The sequence below is a fragment of the Vulpes vulpes genome, chromosome 2 (assembly GCF_048418805.1).
Source record: "Vulpes vulpes isolate BD-2025 chromosome 2, VulVul3, whole genome shotgun sequence".
NCBI lineage: Eukaryota > Metazoa > Chordata > Mammalia > Carnivora > Canidae > Vulpes > Vulpes vulpes.
The window spans coordinates 46,106,569-46,127,943 of NC_132781.1; the positions used below are offsets into that span (position 1 = coordinate 46,106,569).

Sequence of the window (21,375 nt, forward strand, 5' to 3'; positions counted from 1 at the left end):
TTACACCAGCTGCAGCGCATCTCGCTCTCTGCACTCAGGCCCAAGTGCAGATGTTCCCTACAGCATCACTTCCGTTAGACTTTCCTTTAAAGAAATAGCACACATATGTGGAGGTATTTCCACCACTTTCTAACCGGACTCTCTTTGCCTTTAAGGGCCTCAAAGTGAGGGCAAAAACTGACAGCAGGTACGACAGTAGCTGAATAAGCTGCTCTAGTCTCCCTTGCAAAGGAGCACCAGTAGCTAAAGAGCATTAGTTAATTAGTAGCAATTTCTTTATAAATTTGGCTTCCTAATGTCTTCAGAGGAAGAACCTCCATAGTATGGGGCTAGAAAAAAGGGGGAAAAGTATATCACAGATTCTAATTTAGGTTTCTCAAAGCAGTCTCCTTACCATCTCAGAGCTCTCTAATGGCTTTATTATCATGGAGCCTGCATAAGGCAGTTTAAAAAAATATAAATATAATTTTTTATATAAATTTCTTAAACTCATTATATATAAACTCACATATAAATATAATTTAAATGTAATTTCTTCTATGCCTAAACTCCTATTACACAACCCCAGACCTTGATAAGTTAGCCAATCAATGGACCATTATTGATTAAGTGCCTAATTTTGAAATCTGCCTTGAACACTGTTAGGGCTTTGATAAAATACTATATAGTCTTTCATCCTCATAGAGTATGTACTCTAGTTGAGAAATCTATGCATTTTATGAAGATAAAATAATTGCATTTTCTAAAATAGCTGAATATTCTCTACTTGACCTATCAGGTTGTTGGTTCCTCTGGAATGAAAGAAGAGGGTTAGGAGGATCAGCAATGTCAAAGGAAACAAAAGTTGGTAAACCTTCAAAACCAAGTTGCTTAGTTTGAAATTCAAAGTTCAAAAGAGAAAATCATCTCCCCTTAAGGGAAGGTGAGAAATACTAGCAAATCAGTGGCAAACATACCATAGCATTTTTAAATTTTTTACTTAAATTCTAGTTAGTTAACATACAATGTAATATTGGTTTCAGTAGTAGAAATCAGCGGTTCATCATTTACATCCAAAACCCAGTGCTCATCAAAACAAGTGCCCTCCTTAGTACCCATCACCTATCTACCCGCCGACGCCCCACCATTACCCTCCATCAACTCTCAGTTTGTTCTTGCTCATTAAGGTTCTTATGGTTTGTTCCCCTCTCTCTTTTTTCTCCCCTCCCATATGTTCATGTTTTGTTTCTGAAATTCCACATATGAATTAAATCATATCATGTTTGTCTTTCTCTGACTTATTTTGCTCAGCATAATACACTTTAGCTCCATTCACATTACAAATGGCAAGATTTTTCTTTTTGACAGCTCAGTAATATTCCATTGTATGTATATGTGTGTGTATATAAGAAGGTTTCATTCATTTACTACTTCTTAAATATCTTCTTTGCACAAGGTACGAGATGTAGAAACAGACTGAGAAGTGGTTAAATAATCTGCATAATACAGCAAATAACACAATCACAATTAGAACCTAGTTTTATCTAACTTCATTTTTTGTCATTACAATTTCGAAAACAATTTCTTACAAAAATATTGTGATTACAGAAAACAAAAAAACAAGAGAAAACAAAATTTTAAACACTCATTAATTCCACCACCCTAGAGAATCATAATTAAGTTTTGACGTATACCCATCAGTCTTTTTAAATAAATGTATGTACAGTATGTGTAATGTTACAAAAATGTGATTAATTACAAAGTTCATAACCACAACAGCATATGACTTTCAGAGAAGAGAGATTATATTTTTGGTAGATGACCGCATCCCCAAGATCAATCACCCAGAAAGAGGAATGTCATGACCTGACTCCATACAAGGCAACGTACAATTGTTCCACCCTTATACCTTCCTCTGAATTCCTTAAACCAAAGAAATGTCAAAAATATCTCATTATCCTCTACCCTTCTCTTGCACATCCCTAACCCTAGGACAGTCAGGTACACTGACTAACTCAGCAGAAATGCTGCTCGCAAAGCCAAGACTCACCAATGAAAAGGGCCATCAGAAATATAGGAAACAGCTGTATTGAAAATGTCTCTGGCTGAGTACGATCCCATGTGCTGGTGGGTCAAAGGCCCCTATTGGCACAGCCATACTCCCTTAGTACTCAGCTCCAATGATGGTTTATTCCAGGAGTTTTTACTCCAAAAGAAAGATGAACTTGCTTCCTCAGTAGTAATAGTCTATTAATGCACAGATGATTCATTAGTTAGTGAAAAGTAGGAGAGCCACAAAAGGCAGCCAGCCATATTCTTTCCTCCCTAAAATGGCAGGACAAAATGACTACTCACTGACATACCCATGCTAACTTTCCAAGCTTCAACTATTCCCAGCTGGCAAGTTTTCACCTAAAGTGAGGTGAGGTGAAATAAAAGGTCTGAAAATGTAGTTCATGATGACTCTAACCTTACCTCACTCAACGTATATATATATACGTATATATATATATATATATACACACACACCAGGTTGATCTGCTGGTTAGGAACTTTTATATCTGATACAAAAGATCTACTCTCACAGGAGAGCTTGGGTGGCTCAGTCAGTTAAACCTCTGACTCTTGATCTTAGGGTCATGGGTTTGAGCCCCATGTTGGGCATGGAGCCTAGTCTAAAAAAAAAAAAATCTACTCCCACAATGTTGCTGTCACATAATTCAGCACGTAGGGTTCCTCATAGTGCTAGAATTTCCTCCAGTTGGTGGAAATGAAAATACATTTGCAGAGCTAGTTAAAAACTTCTCCAGTGGAAAGACCTTATAAAGACTGAGCAACAGAATAAATTAAAATGAAAAATAATGACATTAAAAAAATTTTTTTTAAGATTTTTATTTATTTGAGAGACAGAGACAGTGAGAGAGAACGTGAACCGGGGAGGCGAGGGGAGGACAGAAAGAGAAGCACATTCTTTGCTGAGCAGGAAGCCTGATGTGGGGCTCAATTCCAGGAGTCTTAGATCATGACCTCAGCTGAAGGCAGATGCTTAACCAACTGAGCCACCCAGGTGCCCCAAGAACAACATTTTTAACTAAATAAAAATTTAAAACTTTTGTACAATGAAAAAAAACCATAGACATACTTAAAAATCAAACACAAATAAGAAAATTATCAGTGAACATAGAAAGGACTTGTTATATTTACCATCTGTAAAACTCAAATAAATTGATACAAAAGATACCAAGTTGGAATGGAAAAATGAGCAGAGAATAAGACTACAGCAGAACTATAAACAGTTTAAGAAGTAGGAAGAAAATGTCCATTCTCACCAATAATCAAAGAATGTATTTGTTTATTTATTTGAGAGAGAGAGAGAGGGAGGGAGAGAATGCACAGTGGGGATGAGGAAATGCAGAAGGAGAGGGAGAAAGAGAATCTTCTTAAGCAGGCTCCATTGCCCACCATAGATCCCAACATGGCTCAATCTCACACTCCTGAGATAATAACCTGAGCTCAAATCAAGAGCTGGACACTTAACCAACTGAGCCACCCAGGCACCCCTAAAGACATGCAATTTAAACAAGCTGGAAAACATTTTAGCAGTTTCTTACAAAACTAAACATAGTCTTATCATATGATCTAGTAATCTCATTCCCTGTTATTCACCCAAATGAGTCAAAAACTATGTCCACATAAAAACCTGCACATAGATGTTTATAGCAGCTTTATTCATAATTGCCAAAACTTAGAAGCAACCAAGAGGTTGCTTCAGTAGGTTATACCATACATAAACTGTGGTATATTCAGGCAATGGAATATAATCCAGTGCTAAAAAGGAATGAGCTATCAAACCATGAAAAGATGTGGAGGAATCTTAAATGTCTATCAGTAAATGAAAGAATCTAATCTGAAAAGGCTACCTATTATATGATTCCAACTATATGACATTCTGGAAAAGGCAAAACTATAGAGATAGTACAAAAATCAATGGTTACCAGAAGTTAGGGAGAGGGAGGGATGAAGAGGCAGATCACAGAGGAGTTTAAGGGCAGTGAAATTTTTCTGTATGATACTATAATGGTGGATATGTGTCATTATATATTTGTTGAAACCCATAAAATGTACAAGACCAAAAGTAACCCTTAATGTAAACTATAGGCTGTAGGTGATAATTATCTGTCAATATAGGTTCATCAATTGTAAAAAAAATGACTACTCTGGTTCCCGATGTTGATAGTGGGAGAGACTGAGCATGTTTGGGGGCAGGCGATATATGAGTACTCTCTGTTCTTTCCAATCAATTTTGCTATTAACCTAAAACTTCTCTGAAAAAAAAAAAAAAAAAAAAAAAAACCATGGGCAGCCCCGGTGGTTCAGCAGTTTAGCGCTGCCTTCAGTCCGGAGCCTGATCCTGGAGACGGGATCAAGTCCCATGTCGGGCTCCCTGCATGGAGCCTGCTTCTCCCTCTGGCTGTGTCTCTGCCCCTCTCTCTCTTTTTCTGTGTTTCTCATGAATAAATACATAAAAATATTTTAAAAAATAAAAATTAAAAATTAAAAAACAAAGTCTATAAAAAAAAAAGATGGGTTTTCTTCTATCATTTATTCAATAAATAAATGAATGCCTACATTGTGCCAAAGACTATAAAACACTAAAAACACTTGAAGCCAACAAGAGGTGGTAGCTGGGCATTATCAAACACTGCTGTTAAAGAGTGTAAGCTGGTACAACTTCTTAGGAAAGTAATCCAGCATAACATACCAAAAGCATTAGAAGGCTTCAAACCCTTTAACCCAAAAACTGAGCTTCTTTTAAAAAAATTTTTTTTAAGATTTTATTTATTTATTCATGAGAGATACAGAGAGAGGCAGAGATATAGGCAGAGGGAGAAGCAGGCTTCCTGCAGGGTCCCAGGACCCTGGGATCATGACACGCATCGAAGGCAGATGTTCAATCACTGAGCCATCCAGGTGTCCCAAAAAACTGAACTTCTAAAAATATATTCTAATAAAAACAATGAAATGCAGACAAAGGTTTTATGTACAAATGTGTTAATTATAGCATTATTCCCAATAATGGGGAAGTGGGGAAAAATGTCTGAAAACAGGGTAAGGATTAAGTGAATGCTAACATATTCATATGAGAACATTACTTAGCCATTAAACGTGATTATAAAGAGTTTTATAACTGAATACCTCTAAGTGAAAACAGTAGAATCAAACATTTTATATCTAGTCTTCTTTCAACTGTGTTAAAAAAGAACTTGAATATTCATACATACCTATAGGAATGAATGTCATTTCTGGGGAGCTGGTTTACAGGTGGTTTCTAGCCTTTTTCCTACTTGTTTTGGTACTCTCAACACAACCCAAAATGTTAAATCTTCTAAAAATATTATTTAGGGCTGCCCTGATGGCTCAGCGGTTTAGTGCTACCTTCAGCCCAGGGCATGATCTTGGAGACCTGGGATCGAGTCCCGTGTCAGGTTCCCTGCATGGAGCCTGCTTCTCCTTCTGCCTATGTCTTTGCCTCTCTCTCTCTGTCTCTCTCATGAATAAATAAATAAAATCTTAAAAAAATAATAAAATAAAAACATTAGTTTACATAAAAAGGACAGAATTGCTCCAGTAAAGTGAGTAAAGATACGGTAAGTGAATAAGTGAATAAAGGAGAAATAAAAGAGTAGTACGCACAGGAAGAAAACAGAGAATAAATGATGGAAGATTTAGAGGATGAAAAAGGACAGAACTTATACTGTTCTCCAAGAAATTTTGCTTTCCAGGGCCCCAAAAACATTGACTTCAGGATTAGCAGTAAATATAAAAACACATTTAATGTATTTTAATTCAATGTCAGGATACAAAATATGTATTTGGAAATTATATTTTCTGAAATGTCACCATAACAAAAAACAAAGACAGACAGTGAGATTACAAATGATGACCCCTGATAATAGATGCCCCTGGCCTTCCCATTCAATCTGCATTGTGTAGACTGATTTGTTGAACATTTTTATTGAGAACTTACTGCACACTAGGCACTGTTCTAGAGGCTCATAATCCATCAGTGAATAAAACAAGTCAAGGATCCCTAACAACAGGGAGTTTACATTCTTGCAGAACAAGAGTTGGAGAAATTGAATAATAAACATATGCACAAAAAGTTACCTAGTATTTAGAATGCAAGTTATAAAAAAAAAAATTGAGCAGGATAGAGGTGATCAAGGAGTTCAGGGTGGGAGTGCAACAGTGTTAACAGAATAAGGGTAGTCCTCATGGCAGTATCATTTCAATAGACTTATCAGAGGTGAGGTTATTTGCCATGCAGGTAAGCTGGAAGCAGAGCATTCCAAATAAAGAAAATTGCTAATGCAAAGGTTCAAAGGTGGGAGAATCCCTGGCTTATCAGAAGACCTGCAAGAAGGTTAGTGTGGCTGAAGCAGAGTAAGCAAGCCAGGGGAAGAACAGTAGTAGCAAATGAGGTCAGAGAGAGGTGATGTAGGAGGGCGGGGAGGAGGGGGAGTTCTCTTGTAAAGACCATGGCTTTTACTCTGACTGAAATGAGAAGCCAGTGGAGGACATGATCTGATGTTTTCAAAAGAATGACTGCGGTATAGAGAGCTCTGTGTGTGTGTGTGTGTGTGTGTGTGTGTGTGTGTGTGTGTGTGTGTGTGTGTTTAGAGTGGGAAGACAGGGGAATCAAGAGAGACCACTTTGGAGTTTCAAGTCTTTCTGGGTTGTCTTTCTCTTTGTGTTTAAAAAGTTTACAGGGTATGCAGGCCATGTTTGCAAAGAGGATTTTCTCTTCTAATGTGGAATCCTGAACAATGTGTCAAAGGCCTGCAATTGTGTCCTTAGCAGGCATCTCAAAATAATGATTACCAAACATTTCTTTCTGCTCATTGCCCTGACATGAGTTCTGGGCATCACCCTTTCTCAGGGGAGAGGTGAAAAGAGGTTATGCAGAACAAGCAGTGATAACAGAATGACGTCACAGGTGTGCCTCAAAGAAGCCCCCAGTGAGTTCAGCTCATAACCACTCTACAGTGATTTACTCTACCCTGCCAACGCCAGCTGGAGAAGGGATGAAGCAAGCTGACACAGCCAAGCCTTGGGCAGGCATTATAAGATCTTTCTCCCTCCAGTCCCTTGCCAGCCCCTCCCCTCTTCAACTGCTGATCCTTGCTTCAGAAGCCAAAGTGTGAACAGCACGTGTCTGGATTTCAGAAACCTGCCCAGCAGTTGGAAATTCCCTACAGTGTGTCAACTGCTGCATCTGCTGTTGGCACTTGGGGCAAGGGATCACACGGGCATTTTCTGAAATAAGCTTCAAGATGGGAGTCCAGTGTCTGAAGAGGGGCCTAAAGAAGCCAGAAAACTGCAATTACAGCAAATAAATTTCTAAATATGTGACAATCTGAGACACACAATTAAACCAAACAGCTCTAAGAACAGCAGAAGTCAAGAATGAAAGCACAGAGCACCCTGACTAATGGAAAGGATTTTATGGGCCAACAGGGCTTACCAGATATGTAATGTAATGTGGCTGAAACTAGAGAGCACTCTTTCCAGATCTCCAGCTCAGACCCTCTTGGTAATAATTGATTTCTGTCATTTCAGCTGCAAGCCTCCCTCTCCCCTCCCTTTCTTTACCTTTCTTCCCTACCCAATTAGCCTTCTAAGTAGGCTATACCTTCAACACTCTTGGAAAAAAATAAAAAATGTGAGCCTAGTAACACCATCAGTTGTAAAACTAGACTGTAAGAGCTAGAAAAACAGCTACTCTTTGAAAAGCAGCCTACACGCCCTTGGTACCCTGGATACGGGTGCCCCAGCCACAATGCTCAAGCAGGGCTCAAGAAACGCTCATGCCTGGCAGTATTTTCTTTTTTAAAGATTTTATTTATTTATGAGAGACACACAGAGAGAGAAGCAGAGACACAGGCAGAGGGAGAAGCAGGCTCCATGCAGAGAGCCCGATGTGGGACTCGATCCTAGATCCCAGGATCATGCCCTAAGCCGAAGGCAGATGCTCAACCACTGAGCCACCCAGGCATCCCACATGAGTTAGGAAATTAGAAAAGAATCTTCTGGTCAGAAGCAGAGTAAAGATGGGAAACTAGAGATGGAAATGGAATATAGCCAGGCTTTACCCTAAGAACATCTGCTACCTGCTGAACTCAAGCTTTGGATTCCAAGGCTTCATGGGCATAGCTAACCCTAAGAGAGTGCCCAAGATCTCTGCCCTTAAGCTGGATCCCACAGAGCTACATCCAAGTAGGAGAGTGAGTCAGAAAGAACCCTCAATTCCTTGAAAAGACAGCTGGAAAACTGACTATGTCAAACCTGGGCTGACTAGAAGAGAAAAAAATACTGCACTGAAAATATGGACCATACGAAAGCCCTCATAGGAGTACACAGCATGAATTCACATTACCTGCATGGTCTCTAAACCCTCAAGCAGATATTTTAATTTAGAGTGATTATTTTAGATTGTCCATCACCAGGTTGTGGGCAAAAGGAAGCCCAAGTCTTTTGCCCATTTTTATCCCAGATTTCTAAGAATTCTCACTAACAAAATTCCAAAAAAAATAAGATTACAGAAAAAGAAATTTTTTAATTGCACAGGAAACAAGGCACAGCAGAGATAAGAGATTAGCAGAAACTCACCTAAAAGGATTCCTTTTTTATAGTCTCTAAAATAACCATGTTTAATATATAAAATAATATATATATAATATATAAAAGACATGCTCACAAATATGTTCAGGGAATAGGAAACTACAAAAAACCCCCAGCAGATTTGAAAAAATATATATATCTGGGAATAAAAACATATAATTGAAGTAAAAAACTTATTGGAGCTTATTTTTAGTACATTAGATATAGTTAAGGAAAGATTCAGTGAACTGCAAAGTTATTTGGAATGCAGCGTGCACACACACAAGTCATAAGAATGAAAACAATTTGACTGATGGTTGGCTTTTTTTTTTTTTTTTTTAAGGTTTTATTTATTTACTCATGAGAGACACAGAGAGGCAGAGACACAGGCAGAGGGAGAAGCAGTCTCCATGCAGGGATCCCAATGCGGGACTTGATGTGGGACTCGATCTTGGTACTCCAGGACCATGCCTGAGCTGAAGGCAGATGCCCAACCGCTGAGCCACCACCCAGGCGTCCCTGATGGTTAGCTTTTAATCAGCAACAGTGAAACCTCAGAGACAATGAATTATCTTAAATGGGGACTGAACGAAAGTAACTGTTAACCTAGAATTCTATTACCAGTGAACATAGATCTTTTAGGAATAAGGAAATTAAAGCCTTTTCAGACAAATAAAAACTGAAAAAATCTGTCATCTAAAGAACTTCACTGGGAGTGCCTGGGTGGCTCATCTGACTCAGGTAGTGATCTCAGGGTCATGGAATCGAGCCCTGTCTCAAGGCTCCATATCAGTATGGACTTTGCTTCTCCCTTTCCCTCTGCCCCCCTCTCCAACCCCCCACCTTGTGCACTCATGTGGGTGCTGGCTCTCTCCCTTAAATAAACAAACAAACTTCACTAAATACATTCCAAAGAATATACTTCCGGTAGAAAGAAAATGATCCCAGGTGGAGGGTCTGAAATACAAAAAGGAATGAAAAGAAAGTAGTAAATATATGGGTAGGTCTAAAGAAACATTTACCAACAAAATAAACAACAACAATTTGTCCGGTAGAGTTTAAAAGGAAAAAAAGAACGAAAATACATGACAATAGCAGTATGTAAACTGGAGAAACAATGAGAAGAGAATGAATAGAATTTAAGTATCCCATGGTCCCTGTATTATATAGGAGGAGTGAAAATGTTGAATAACTTGACTTTTGGCAAGGTAAGTGCACATGCTTTAATTCCCAGGGTAACCACTAATAAAAGCAAAGGAAACTAGTAGGGAAAGGGGGAGAAAGAATGGAAAAAGAAATCCAAAGAAAGAAGAAAAAAGGAAACGGAACAGGTAATGGGAAAGCACTGGGAAAAAATATCTACAAAACATGTATCTGATAAGGGGCTTATATCCAGATTGTACAGAGAACTCAAAACTTCAAAATAAAGGCAAACAACTTGACTTTTCAAATGGGCAAAAGATTTAAACAGACACTCACCAAAGAAGATATATAAATGGCAAATAAGCACATGAAAAGTCACTCATCATCCTTAGTCATCAGGGAAACACAGAATGTATTAAAATCAAAACAAAATGGTACCACATATCTACCAAAATAGCCAAAGTAAAAAAACAAAACAAAACAAAACAAAACAAAAAAACCCTGACAATACCAAATGTCAGCAAGGATGCAAAGAAACTGGAACTCTTAGGCCCTGCTGCAAGGAATGTAAAATGATTCAACTACTTTAGAAAACAGCTTAGCAGTTTCTTATAAAGTTACACATATACTTAACATTTGACCCAGGACAACTACTCCTGGGTATTTACCCAAGAGATTAAAATACATGCTCACAAAGACTTTCACACAAGTGAAAAAGACTTCTCATACAAGTCTTTGTGGCAGCTTTATTCATTAGAGCCCCCAAAGAGAAACAACCAAAATGTTCATCAACAGGTAACTAGATAAACAAAACTGCAATCTATCCTTACAGTAGAATACTATTTCGTAATACAAAGGAATGAAATATCAATTCACATAAGCAACATGAATCTCAGACACTTTAATCTGGGCAAAAGAAACCAGAAACGAAAGAGTACATACTATATGATTCCATTTATAAGAAACTCTAGAAAAGACATATCCCATGTATAGTGACAGAAGGTGGATCAGTGGTTTACCTGGGACTAGGAATAGGAAAGGAGATCAAGTAAAATGCACACAAAGAAAACTATTTGGGATGATGGAACGTTCTGTATCTTGATTGTGATGATTAGTTACCCGGGTATATAAATTGGTCAAACTCACTGAAATGCACTCTTAAAATGGGTTCTTTTTATTGTGTATAAACTTTACTGCGATAAAACTGATATTTAAAAAATAGGATAGGGGCAGCCCAGGTGACCCAGCAGTTTAGTGCTGCCTTCAGCCCAGGGCGCGATCCTGGGGACCCGGGATTGCGTCCCCGCGTCGGGCTCCCTGCATGGAGCCTGCTTCTCCCTCTGCCTGTGTCTCTGCCTCTCTCTCCCTCTGTGTCTCTCATGAATGGATAAATAAAATCTTAAAAAAAATAAAAATAAAATAAAAAGTAGGATAGTATGTATAAATCAAAATACACCAATTATTACAGTAACTGTCAATGGATTGAGTATTTATAACAGCCCCAAAGAGAAAACAATTCAAGTGTCCTTAAAATAAGAATGCGTAAACTGTGAAACATGAATAAAATGGAGTTATTATAGCAATGAAAATGAATAAACTACAATCACACACATAAGCATGGACAGAACTCACAAACATTACATGGAATAAAATAAGCCAGAGAGAAAAGAATGTAAATAATATGATTAAGCATGATTCCATTTATATGCAAACAAAACCAAACTACACTTTAAGAGTACATACTTAACACTATAAAGAAGAGTAAGGGAATGAACTCCACAGGTCAGGATGAGAATTACCCGTGAGAATGAGGGAGAACTACCATAGGCAGGAGACACAACAGGGAGCTTCTGAGGCACTAACAACATTCTCCTTTTAACTCAGGTGGGCTTCCATGTGTATTCACATTATTACCCTTTCAAATGTTCTACATTCTCATCCTCTTTTCTGCATGAATGGTATATCTACTTTCCCCCCAAGCCCAAAATAAGAATCACAGTCTCCTCTAAAAATGGCATGTAAAAAGCCTTTTTTTTTAAAAGCAAGAAAGATATTTGAAAAGATCATGAAAATAAGAAATGATGTTCCGAAAAAGTCCTTTAAAAAAGAGCGAGAGCAAGAACGCCACTACGGGATCCCTGGGTGGCGCAGCGGTTTAGCGCCTGCCTTTGGCCCAGGGCGTGATCCTGGAGACCCGGGATCGAATCCCACGTCGGGCTCCCGGTGCCTGAAGCCTGCTTCTCCCTCTGCCTGTGTCTCTGCCTCTCTCTCTCTCTCTCTCTCTGTGTGACTATCATAAAATAAATAAAAATTAAAAAAAAAAAAAAGAACGCCACTACATTTCCCAAAGCAAGACAAAGATGAACATTTCTTTTCCCAATGGTTGTGAACAATGCTTTCCATTTTAAGAGGGAGGTTCCCTTTTATCCATGAGAATAGTAAATATGGAACCCCAACAAGTCTGATATCCCCAAACCATATCCTTCTGCCAGCTTATTACCTGTGGCCCCACAGGAGATTCAAGCCGCCTGGAAGAATTATGACTCCCCCCAACTCCCTCATCTCTACCTCTCTTCCTCTTCAGTCTCAAATCAGACTCAAGGATCACTTTTTGCATCCAAAAACAGCAGCTGCTCAGATTTTGGGATGAAGGTGGGGGAACAAGATGCTTGCATTGTTTAACTGTCTCAATTAAGTCCAGAGAAGTTTTTGTGTCTTCTGATACTTAAGATGTGGGTGTAATTTGCTAGCTGTGCAACTTTGCTTAATTAAACCTTTCCGGGGCACCTGGGTGGCTCAGTGGTTGAGTGTCTGCCTTTGGCTCAGGTCATGACCCTGGGGTGCTGGGATCAAGTTCCGCATTAGGCTCCCTGTGGGGAGCCTACTTCTCCCTCTGCCTGTGTCTCTGCCTTTCAATCTGCGTCTCTCATGAATAAATAAAACCTTTAAAAAATAATTAAACCTTTCTGATATATTCCTTATCTATCTATAAAATAGCACAGAAAGTATCTGTCCCACCTGACTCTGACAGCTGAAGGAAAAAATCAAATGAAAATACATATACAGCCACTATAAAAGGTCATCAGGTATTATCAGTGTTGTTTTGCTGTTATCATCTGTCACTACCTCTGAAAGCTACAATTCTTCCTTAGATCATTTAGCTGGTTAGGATACAAAGTACAACTTATGCCCTTTCACCCCATCCCCAGAACATACCCATTTCCACTGGGTATTCAGCATACAGTACCCATCTGGCCTGAGCCCCCTGTAAGCTACATGTAAAATTTTTTTCCTCAGGAAAAGCTTAAAGAGAACTCTGGAAAGGCAGCTGTAAGAGCCCTGCTGCCAACATTCTTCCCAATATTGTCTTCTTTTCAGAAAAAGTCCTTCCTGGAGCAAAAGAAAATCAAATTGGGAAGCTATAAAATGGCAAGAGAGGAGATATCCGGCCCATATTAACTCCTGGGCAATGACGGGATACTGCACTTCAGAACTCCAAACCAAAGACCAAGGACACCAAACCACACTGTCACCTTGAGACAAACACAGAAACGATTTCTTCAACTGATATGGTAAGGGTTTAATTTTATTAATATGATATTCATTTCTTTCACTTTTCAGAACTCTCTTTCCCCAGCCTAAAGTAACAGATACATTCTGAAAACAAGGATCCTGGAAATCAGAGTCAGGAAAGATAGGCAGGTCCCCTGACATTCGCTTCTTTAATTTTTTTCTTCTTTTCCAGGGAATTCTGAGGAAAGAAGTCTGTAGTAAGCAACCTGCTGAGAGTTATATCTCCCCAAGAGGGATAGAGGGCATAGCTGAAGGATGTGTCCTCTTCTGGCCTGCGTTCTCTGACCTTTGAATAAACTTCTCAAAAAATTTGTTGGCCAAGCTTGCTCTTTCTTTGCTAATTTACTCTAAACTGAGCAGTTCTGAAAATAAAGGTCAGGAAGTGCTGATTACCTGGAAAAATCTACCCATAGATCCTTTAGGAGAAAAAGCCCAAGGGCTTCTACTACTAGAGATAATAGAAGGAGGAATAGAGGACAGTTGATACAGCTAAACTCAGGCCTAACCCTTTATGAAAGGTGGATTTCCTGTACAACTGTTCTGACAAGTAGAGGATTAGGCACTTCATACATTCTGCTTTGGTAAGAGACCCAGAAGCAAATTTTCATAGAGAATCATTGCTGTACTCAAGGTCTGTAAGGTACTTGTAGCTGGAAAACAAAGGAACTCTGGTTGTGAATCAACTTCTCACCTAGAGTCAACCATCATAAACAACAACAGCATGAAGGTGTGAGGTCTCCACCTCAAGCAACTCAACACCTGGGTTAACCACTGTCAGTTCCATGTAGACAGCTGTGATTCTTTACCTTCTGGAGACACACATGTGGCCTCCCTCTACCTCCTGCAATTCAGGATTACTAACGAACCATAAGAGAAAGCATAAATGATAACAGAAGGAATGCCAGTCCAGGCCTACCTCAATCTCAGCCCCAAAATGCTTCCTAAAAGCAGGGAGCACCAATGGCACACACAAGAAGTATCTCTTGGGTGTTCTCTTGCTTCCACCAGGGCTTTTCTACAAGGCTGAAATGGAGGCCTAGTCTATGAACTGATACAGGAGGAAAAGGAGTAGGAAAAAGAGGGGGCCAGGGCACAGAAAAGGGAAGTTATTCCAGTGGTGGCCAATGAATAACATCCAACGATTTATAGGAAGTATAATCCAATAATACAGTAAAATAAAACAGTGTGTGCCTGAGATGGTTTTGATTCTAGGAATTATAAAACATATTTTTTAAAGAGAGAGAGAGGAAGAGGGAGAGAGAAAAAGGGGAGGGGGGGTAGGGTGGCGGGGTGGCCAGATTGGAGCAAATTGGGCACAGATGGGGGATGCAATGGGTTTCAGTGATGCCCTACCACAAACGTTGCTTCAATTATTCCTCTTTAAGAAACTAGAGTTTATTTCCTTAAATTACAGAATTTTTGAAAAATTAAAATTCTTGGAGTGTCTGTGGTTTAGACCAACAGTTCACCCTCCAGCATCATGTCAGCCAATCAGATGGCCACTGAAGTGTTAAATACTGAGGCACGTGGAGAAGGCCCCATTTCTCCCTTCAGGCTCTGGAATGTTGTAGAGAGATTACCAATTGTGACATCACTCTGGGAACCACCTATCTCACCATCATCCATCACTCTCCAAAGGACAATTTTGGACACGGGCCAGGTAAGGAACACACTGTTCAGTGAGAGCTGGCTTGTCCAGAACTGTGGCCTTCTTCATCCATGCATTCAATACAGACTTACTGAGTGCCTAGTAAATACTGGGCACTTTGCTAAGAGCCCCCAAACATCTCTCAAATTTATCTGTCTCCAACCACTTCAGTGCAGGATTCCAAACTCTAGAGTTCCACTAAAGTAGAATTTTTGCAAAGGGCCCATATGGGAGGAGGAGACAGAGGTTTCCCCCACCAATGGCCCTCAAAACCCATGAATTTTGAGATCACTGCTGAGACCTAAAAGTTTAGTTGGTTAAATGATGTAGCAGAACTCAATTTATTTTCCCCTGTGTTCTGGGGGGGAGGGGGGCAAATCTGACCTCCTATCTTCTGCCTCCCTGAGCTCCAGGGAGAACTATAACCTGGGAAAGGGGAAAAGATGCCTGTTACCTGTCACTAGCTAAGTTTTTTTTCCTCCATTTTTACTTGTGTAGTGTCCAACGCTTTTAAATAGTTCTATGTCTCTCTTGACCACGAGGGAAGCACATTTAAAAAGTAATCACATTATAGTGTTAGTAGCATCTCTACCCCTGAACTACTGATATTTTGAAAAAAGGACAATTATACAAAGGCTGGCACTGAACACACACAAAAATGAATCAAAGGCATCAACAAATAACATACTTTTTTAGTAAGGATGTCCCTGTTGCTCTTCAAATCATACTCCTTAGGTACCACATCTACAAGGAAGGCCCAGGCACAGACTGAAAGGATCCCGACTGTCTTGGGGACCACAGATCACCTCTGCTTCAGGCTGGAATATTCCTTCTCCGCAGAGTCCAGGAACTGACATATGCAAACACCCACCCAGTAGGACATGTCCAAGAAAGAATGGAAAGAAAAATGATGGTCCAGATGTTCTGTAACTCGCAGTGACTGCCAAATCACCAAGACCCCAAGCACCTGGGAGGGCCAGGCAACATCAGGCCCTTGCTTCCTGGTTTCAGACAGCCAGGGTTCTGTGGCTGGGTGGCGACTCTGACAGCAAGCAGACTGGCCTGGAGAGAAGCCTTCAGAAGGGCACCAGCTGACAGGACTTGGGGGCTGAACACTGAGGGCTGATTTATCACTTCCTTACTCATAAAAATGTGATTCAAACTGCTGCTGATTAGTGAAGGATTTAAATCTTTACCCTCTCCCCAACCCCCTTCCCTCTCCACCCCCGGCACAGATGCTGCTACTCAGCCACAACACCCCCTTCTTGCCACTGTCCGTGCAAGCACAGCACAGGGGCCCAGAGAAGATGACTCATGTGCTGGGAAATGGAAAAGTGCATCTTCCCACCAACCAGCCCCGCTGAGTGCTCTGCTCACCCCTCTCCCCATGGCAGCCCACACAGTGGGGTCTGGACAGCCGCCTCAACTGCACACCGGGTACTTGGCAGCACATCCGAAGAGCTCTCTGTCCTACTAGAGTGTTATATCCTATGGCCCAGGCTGTTTTTCCCTAAAACATTCTTGGAGCTTCTGACCACCTCAGCTCGTGCTTCCCTGGGCCCCAGGTGCCTCATGTAGGTGACCATCAGGACAGGGCCAGAAATGAGTAGTCTCAAGCACAGGCTTTGACATATTGTTCTAAGCTAGCGGGTCCTCATTATGACCAACCATGGATAGAAAAGAGTCCTAAAAAAAAGAACCTTGGCCTCAAATGGGAGAACCACCTTTTTTCTTCTTTCTCTGTTCTCACCATCTCACCTTCCTTTTACCCATATTTTCTTAACCTTTACTTAACAGCAGCTACAAGAAAAGGACTCACTGGTGGCCTATCAAAAGGCCAAGGTATTCCTTTTCATGGAGCAGAAGCTGCTGACAACAGATGCTTCACAGGCAAGAGCTGCAGGTCCTTTACACTCACACCTCCTGAGACTACAGGTCACTTGAGGATGGAATGATATTGTGGCAGGGGCTGCAGTTCTGTGACAGGCAACTCACTTTTTAACTCTGTTTCCTGCTGTTACAGGGAGGCAGGCAAATAAATAGGAGGGCACCACAGGAGGCCCCATCTTCTGACCAGTGAGCTTCCCACTTGGTAGGAGAACCAGCAGAGTAATGATGAACTAATCAATCTCCCTCCCCTTTGGACTTCATAGCTCACCATGACAGCACTTCACAAACTTTATTTCCTCCTTCCTGGAAACCACTACTGCCCCTCAAGATTGCATGCTTCCTCACAGGTATTCTCAGGAATAATTAGCCAAGCTCAAAAAGGCACCTAAGTCTCTGCATCTAGACTTCTGCTGGGAATTTTAAACGCTGTAGCAGGCAGCACAAGAGGAGAGTATCCTCTAAGATTCACGTATGATTGAAAACCCAGGCAGACTAGCAGAGGACTTAGAGAAAGAGTCCCAGGAGGAGCTAAATTTCAAGGGAAAGTGTGGCACATACACTCATCAGGGGAGAAATCCTCCACCTTCAACACCAGTAAACTGAGGCATAACCCCCAAGTATAAATGGGAAAGGAAATAAATCAACTTCAGAGTGAGAAAAGATGCAACAAGAGAACTAGCGACAACACTCTGCTCAGAAAGGCCAGGTCTGTTTTACAATAGAATCTGCAGAGGATAATTTCCACTTCTTGGCATTTCAGATAACAACCTTCCAGTCCTGAGACTGAACACTCTCTGTCAATGCTCTGAAACAATTCTTTGGCAGTGTGGGCCAAATAAACACACAAAACAATGTCACCCCCATGCTACATATTTTTGTCAAGTCAAACCACATCATCCTTACCTAAGGGGGGTGGAGGGGAGGGAAATGATCCTGGTAACATCCTTCAACAGTGACCTGGTCATCAGAACATTTAAAAATCCTGACAGTCAGCCCCTCCCTCCACCTCCCCTCCACATGTCAAAAAAACCCAGTGTTCAGAAAAGCATTTCAAATGGACACCAGTATAATAGCCAAATTCTAGGCCTGGTGATTTTTGTGCTTCCAGTCTGAGTCACCAAAGCTCATCAATTCACTGTTCATACTCCCTGGCAGGCTCCCACAAGGGATAGCCCATAGGGAACTAGACTTTTCCATACTGAACAAACAGGGTACATGAGTCCAGAAACAGCTATTCCCAATCCCTGCCAAGCGTATGGTCTCTGCAATGAAACATTTCAGCAATGCCTCTTCCCCTGGGAGAGGCTCTGGGTCTGTAGCCTCCAAGAGGCCTTGCTGCTGGCTTTAGCATGGCCAGATGTGCAACAGCATCTCTGGGTTGCAAATTAAGCTCTATACCCATGATTCCTTCCTTTTATCCCACCCAAGCACTAGAGAGTCATACAGATTTCAGAGAGTAAATTAAAAATCTGAGAAGCAATGATAGGGGTGTGTGTTTGTGTGTACACACACGCATGTGTATAAGGGGGAATGTAGTGGTATAGTAGCATTGGAAAGCAGCCAGATTCAGCTTTATCTGTGTAGATAAAGACGCCAGCCATTCCTTACCTTTCAGCTGAGAGTTGTGTACGGCAAACATGTTGATGGTCATAAGCTGCAGCATGCGGGTACTTCCAATAGGAGGTGGGCTGTGCTGCAGCAGCACCTGGAATTCCTTGAGGACTTTCTCAGCCACCGCAGGGAATGTCTCCATCCTGCAAATACAGCCAGCTCATTCAGGGAGGCACATGCCCAAGAGCGGTTGGTGAGCACACGTGCAAATTCTCACCCCACCTCACCCTGCTATTAATGCCTAGGGCATTTTCTTTCACAAACCTTCCTAGTATCCTAAGGTTGTGACCACATTTAAAAGAAAGAATTGATCAGGGATCAGAGATAGAAACAACTCAACCTCTGGATATATCACTATGAACTATTAGGCTTTGGTATGCTATTTCCTAACCCCTGGTAATCAATCACTGGATTCAAGCTGAAATCAAAGTTTCTCTCTGAAACATTCAGTTTTTGTGAATAGTGAACAAACTTCCTTAAAGCTCTACAACATACATATTCCCCAAACTCCCTGATATGAAAACTGTATTCTATAAAAAGAGGTTCATGAATCTAGAGAGTCTTCACTCAAGGCTTCGCTTCAGGAAACCAGACATAGTTCTGCTGCTATCTTTTAGGTACTATTGCACTAATTGTTCCACCTAGGGATCCCAGACTTCCCCTCAAAGAAACCTTAGACCAAGGGCCCCCATGATCTGTTTCAGTCTTTCCTGTGTTGCTGTCCTCCCTCTCACAAGTCTCTGCTCATCAGGGTCTGTATGTTTTCAGGCCAGTGGAAATCTAATGCCCTGGCCAACTGCCACTCCCAATACAGGAAGAGTCTGTAATGTAGGGAGGTAGAAATCCCGCCAGTGACCTAGGGCTCCTAAAGAGAGGTCATTCAAACCACCGCTTGCCAAATGTGGCCACTGGATCCCAAACAGTGGTGCATGCCTGGAGCTCCTCTGGCAACATGAATAAACCACAGCTCAAGTCCTCAGAAAATAAAAAGCAAATTCAAACTTGGTGCTAGAGAGAGAAACCAGGCACATGGGCCTTAGAGCCATGCTGAACAATTCATGGTCAGCAAAATATCTTTTATCCATCCTCTACCCCCATCTCCCAAACAAACAAACTCCTTGTGGTACACTGGGGGGTGGCATGAGGAACAGCTCCAGGCTGGATTAATAAATAGCTTCTGGAAAGCCACAGGAAAGGGAATCCTTCTCAAAAGATACAAAATGGTTTCAAGTCCTAAACTTTGGTTTTCACCTGAACCTTGGCCCTTCCCCCACTGAGTAGTACCCTCCCCAGGTTAGGAAAAAAACTCCAGAGCTTTCTGGCATCTTAGCAATATTCCTTCCCTGCCCTTGGATGGCAACTCCTATTACTGACCTTTGGGTACCCAGGAGTAATGCCACAGTTATGGGTCATTTACAGTTTATACTCCAGTTCCCTTCTCTGCTGAGCTCCTCATTTTCATTGGCACAAAACATGCCATGCCATGTATTTTTTTTCCCCAACGTGCCATTTCAAGTGTCCCTCCACAAAAAAACAAGGAAAAAAAAAGAGCCTTGTTTTTACTTCCAAAAGTTTCAGAACCATTAAAACTTGGTAGGTTTGGAATGGCAGAGAGTGATATGTTTGGGGCTGGAATGGATCCATTTTTCCCCATGGGCTATAACAAAGGTTTCATTTTAAATCTTGACACTGTGCAGCACTCTTTCTGGTCAGAGGTGGGGAGGGGGGCTAGCACTTCTCATTACGAGAATAGCAGTGTTCACTCTGCTTGAAAAGCAGTCACTATGGGCAAGTTTCAGGGCCATGTGTCTCAGCGTTGAAAGGCAGTGGAGAGCCAGCACAGAACGACATGATGGAAGCGTCACGTGGGACAGTCCTGCTTCGAAGCTGTGTCTGAGGAAGCCTCTTCCCTGGGATGAAAATTGACTCCAATAACTCCCCAGGTCAGACTGAAGTCTCGAATGAGCATCAGGTCAAATAGCCACATCTTTTTTCTTTTTTTTTTTTTTAACTTAAAAAAAATAAAAGCTCCTCCCTTTGCCTTTCAACTAGTTCAACATCATTTTAAAACAAAAGAAAAATCAAATATATAAGGATAAATGTTGAATTAACTTCAATTCTGAGAAGATGAATCCACTCAGACTAAAGCAGCTTTGTTGGGCAATAACTGAGGGATACACAGATAAAAGATCCTTCCTCAGAGCTCAGTAATGGGGTTTCTGCTTCCCAGTTTTAGTGACAAAATCAGCATTCGGGCCTCAAACTACCTGTAGGTAGTTTTACGTCTTTCTCTTTGTTCCACTCAATATTACAGAATAAAAATTATACTAAAACGGAAATAAATACAATGTAAAATTTATGTCTAAAGTTTTATCAAATTATAAAAGAAGTAACAGCAGTAGTAGCAGAGGAGGAAAGTATAAAAAGATGGTAATTTATAACAAAAAAAAGTTGAAACAGCCTCAAATGCCCAATAATCGCAGATCATTAAGATGGCACATCCATAAAATTGAGTATTATTTCTTTTTAATTTTTCATTTAAACTCAAGTTAATTAATATATAGTGTATTATTAGCTTCAGAGGCAGAATTTAGTGATTCATCAGTTACATTGGAGCATATAACACCCAGTGCTCAAATTCTGTTTTTAAAAGTTGTATTAGATTTTTAATCACGTGGGAGAAAAGTTCAATATATATTAAATGAAAACACTTAAAGTAGTTTAATATCATTTGTTATGCATATTTGTAAAAATAAATGTATGATATGTATAGATAAAGATAAAAATATACATCAAGTGTTAAGTGTGAAGAAGTTATCTCTGGAGAGTGAGAAGATGGGTAATTTTTTATTTCTTCTTTTGCTGGGTTT

At 40.6% G+C, this 21,375-nt stretch overlaps 1 protein-coding gene across 4 annotated transcripts in view; it reads right to left on the reverse strand.

The window, feature by feature from the left end:
- Window positions 1–21,375, reverse strand: part of SMG6 (SMG6 nonsense mediated mRNA decay factor) — a 239,644-nt gene that overhangs the window by 162,947 nt on the left and 55,322 nt on the right. For all 4 annotated transcript variants that reach the window (XM_026016159.2, XM_026016160.2, XM_072741189.1 and 1 more), the window contains one exon: window positions 18,503–18,648. In XM_026016159.2, coding sequence (XP_025871944.1) covers window positions 18,503–18,648 — 146 coding nt within the window. The remainder of the gene's footprint in view (window positions 1–18,502; window positions 18,649–21,375) is intronic.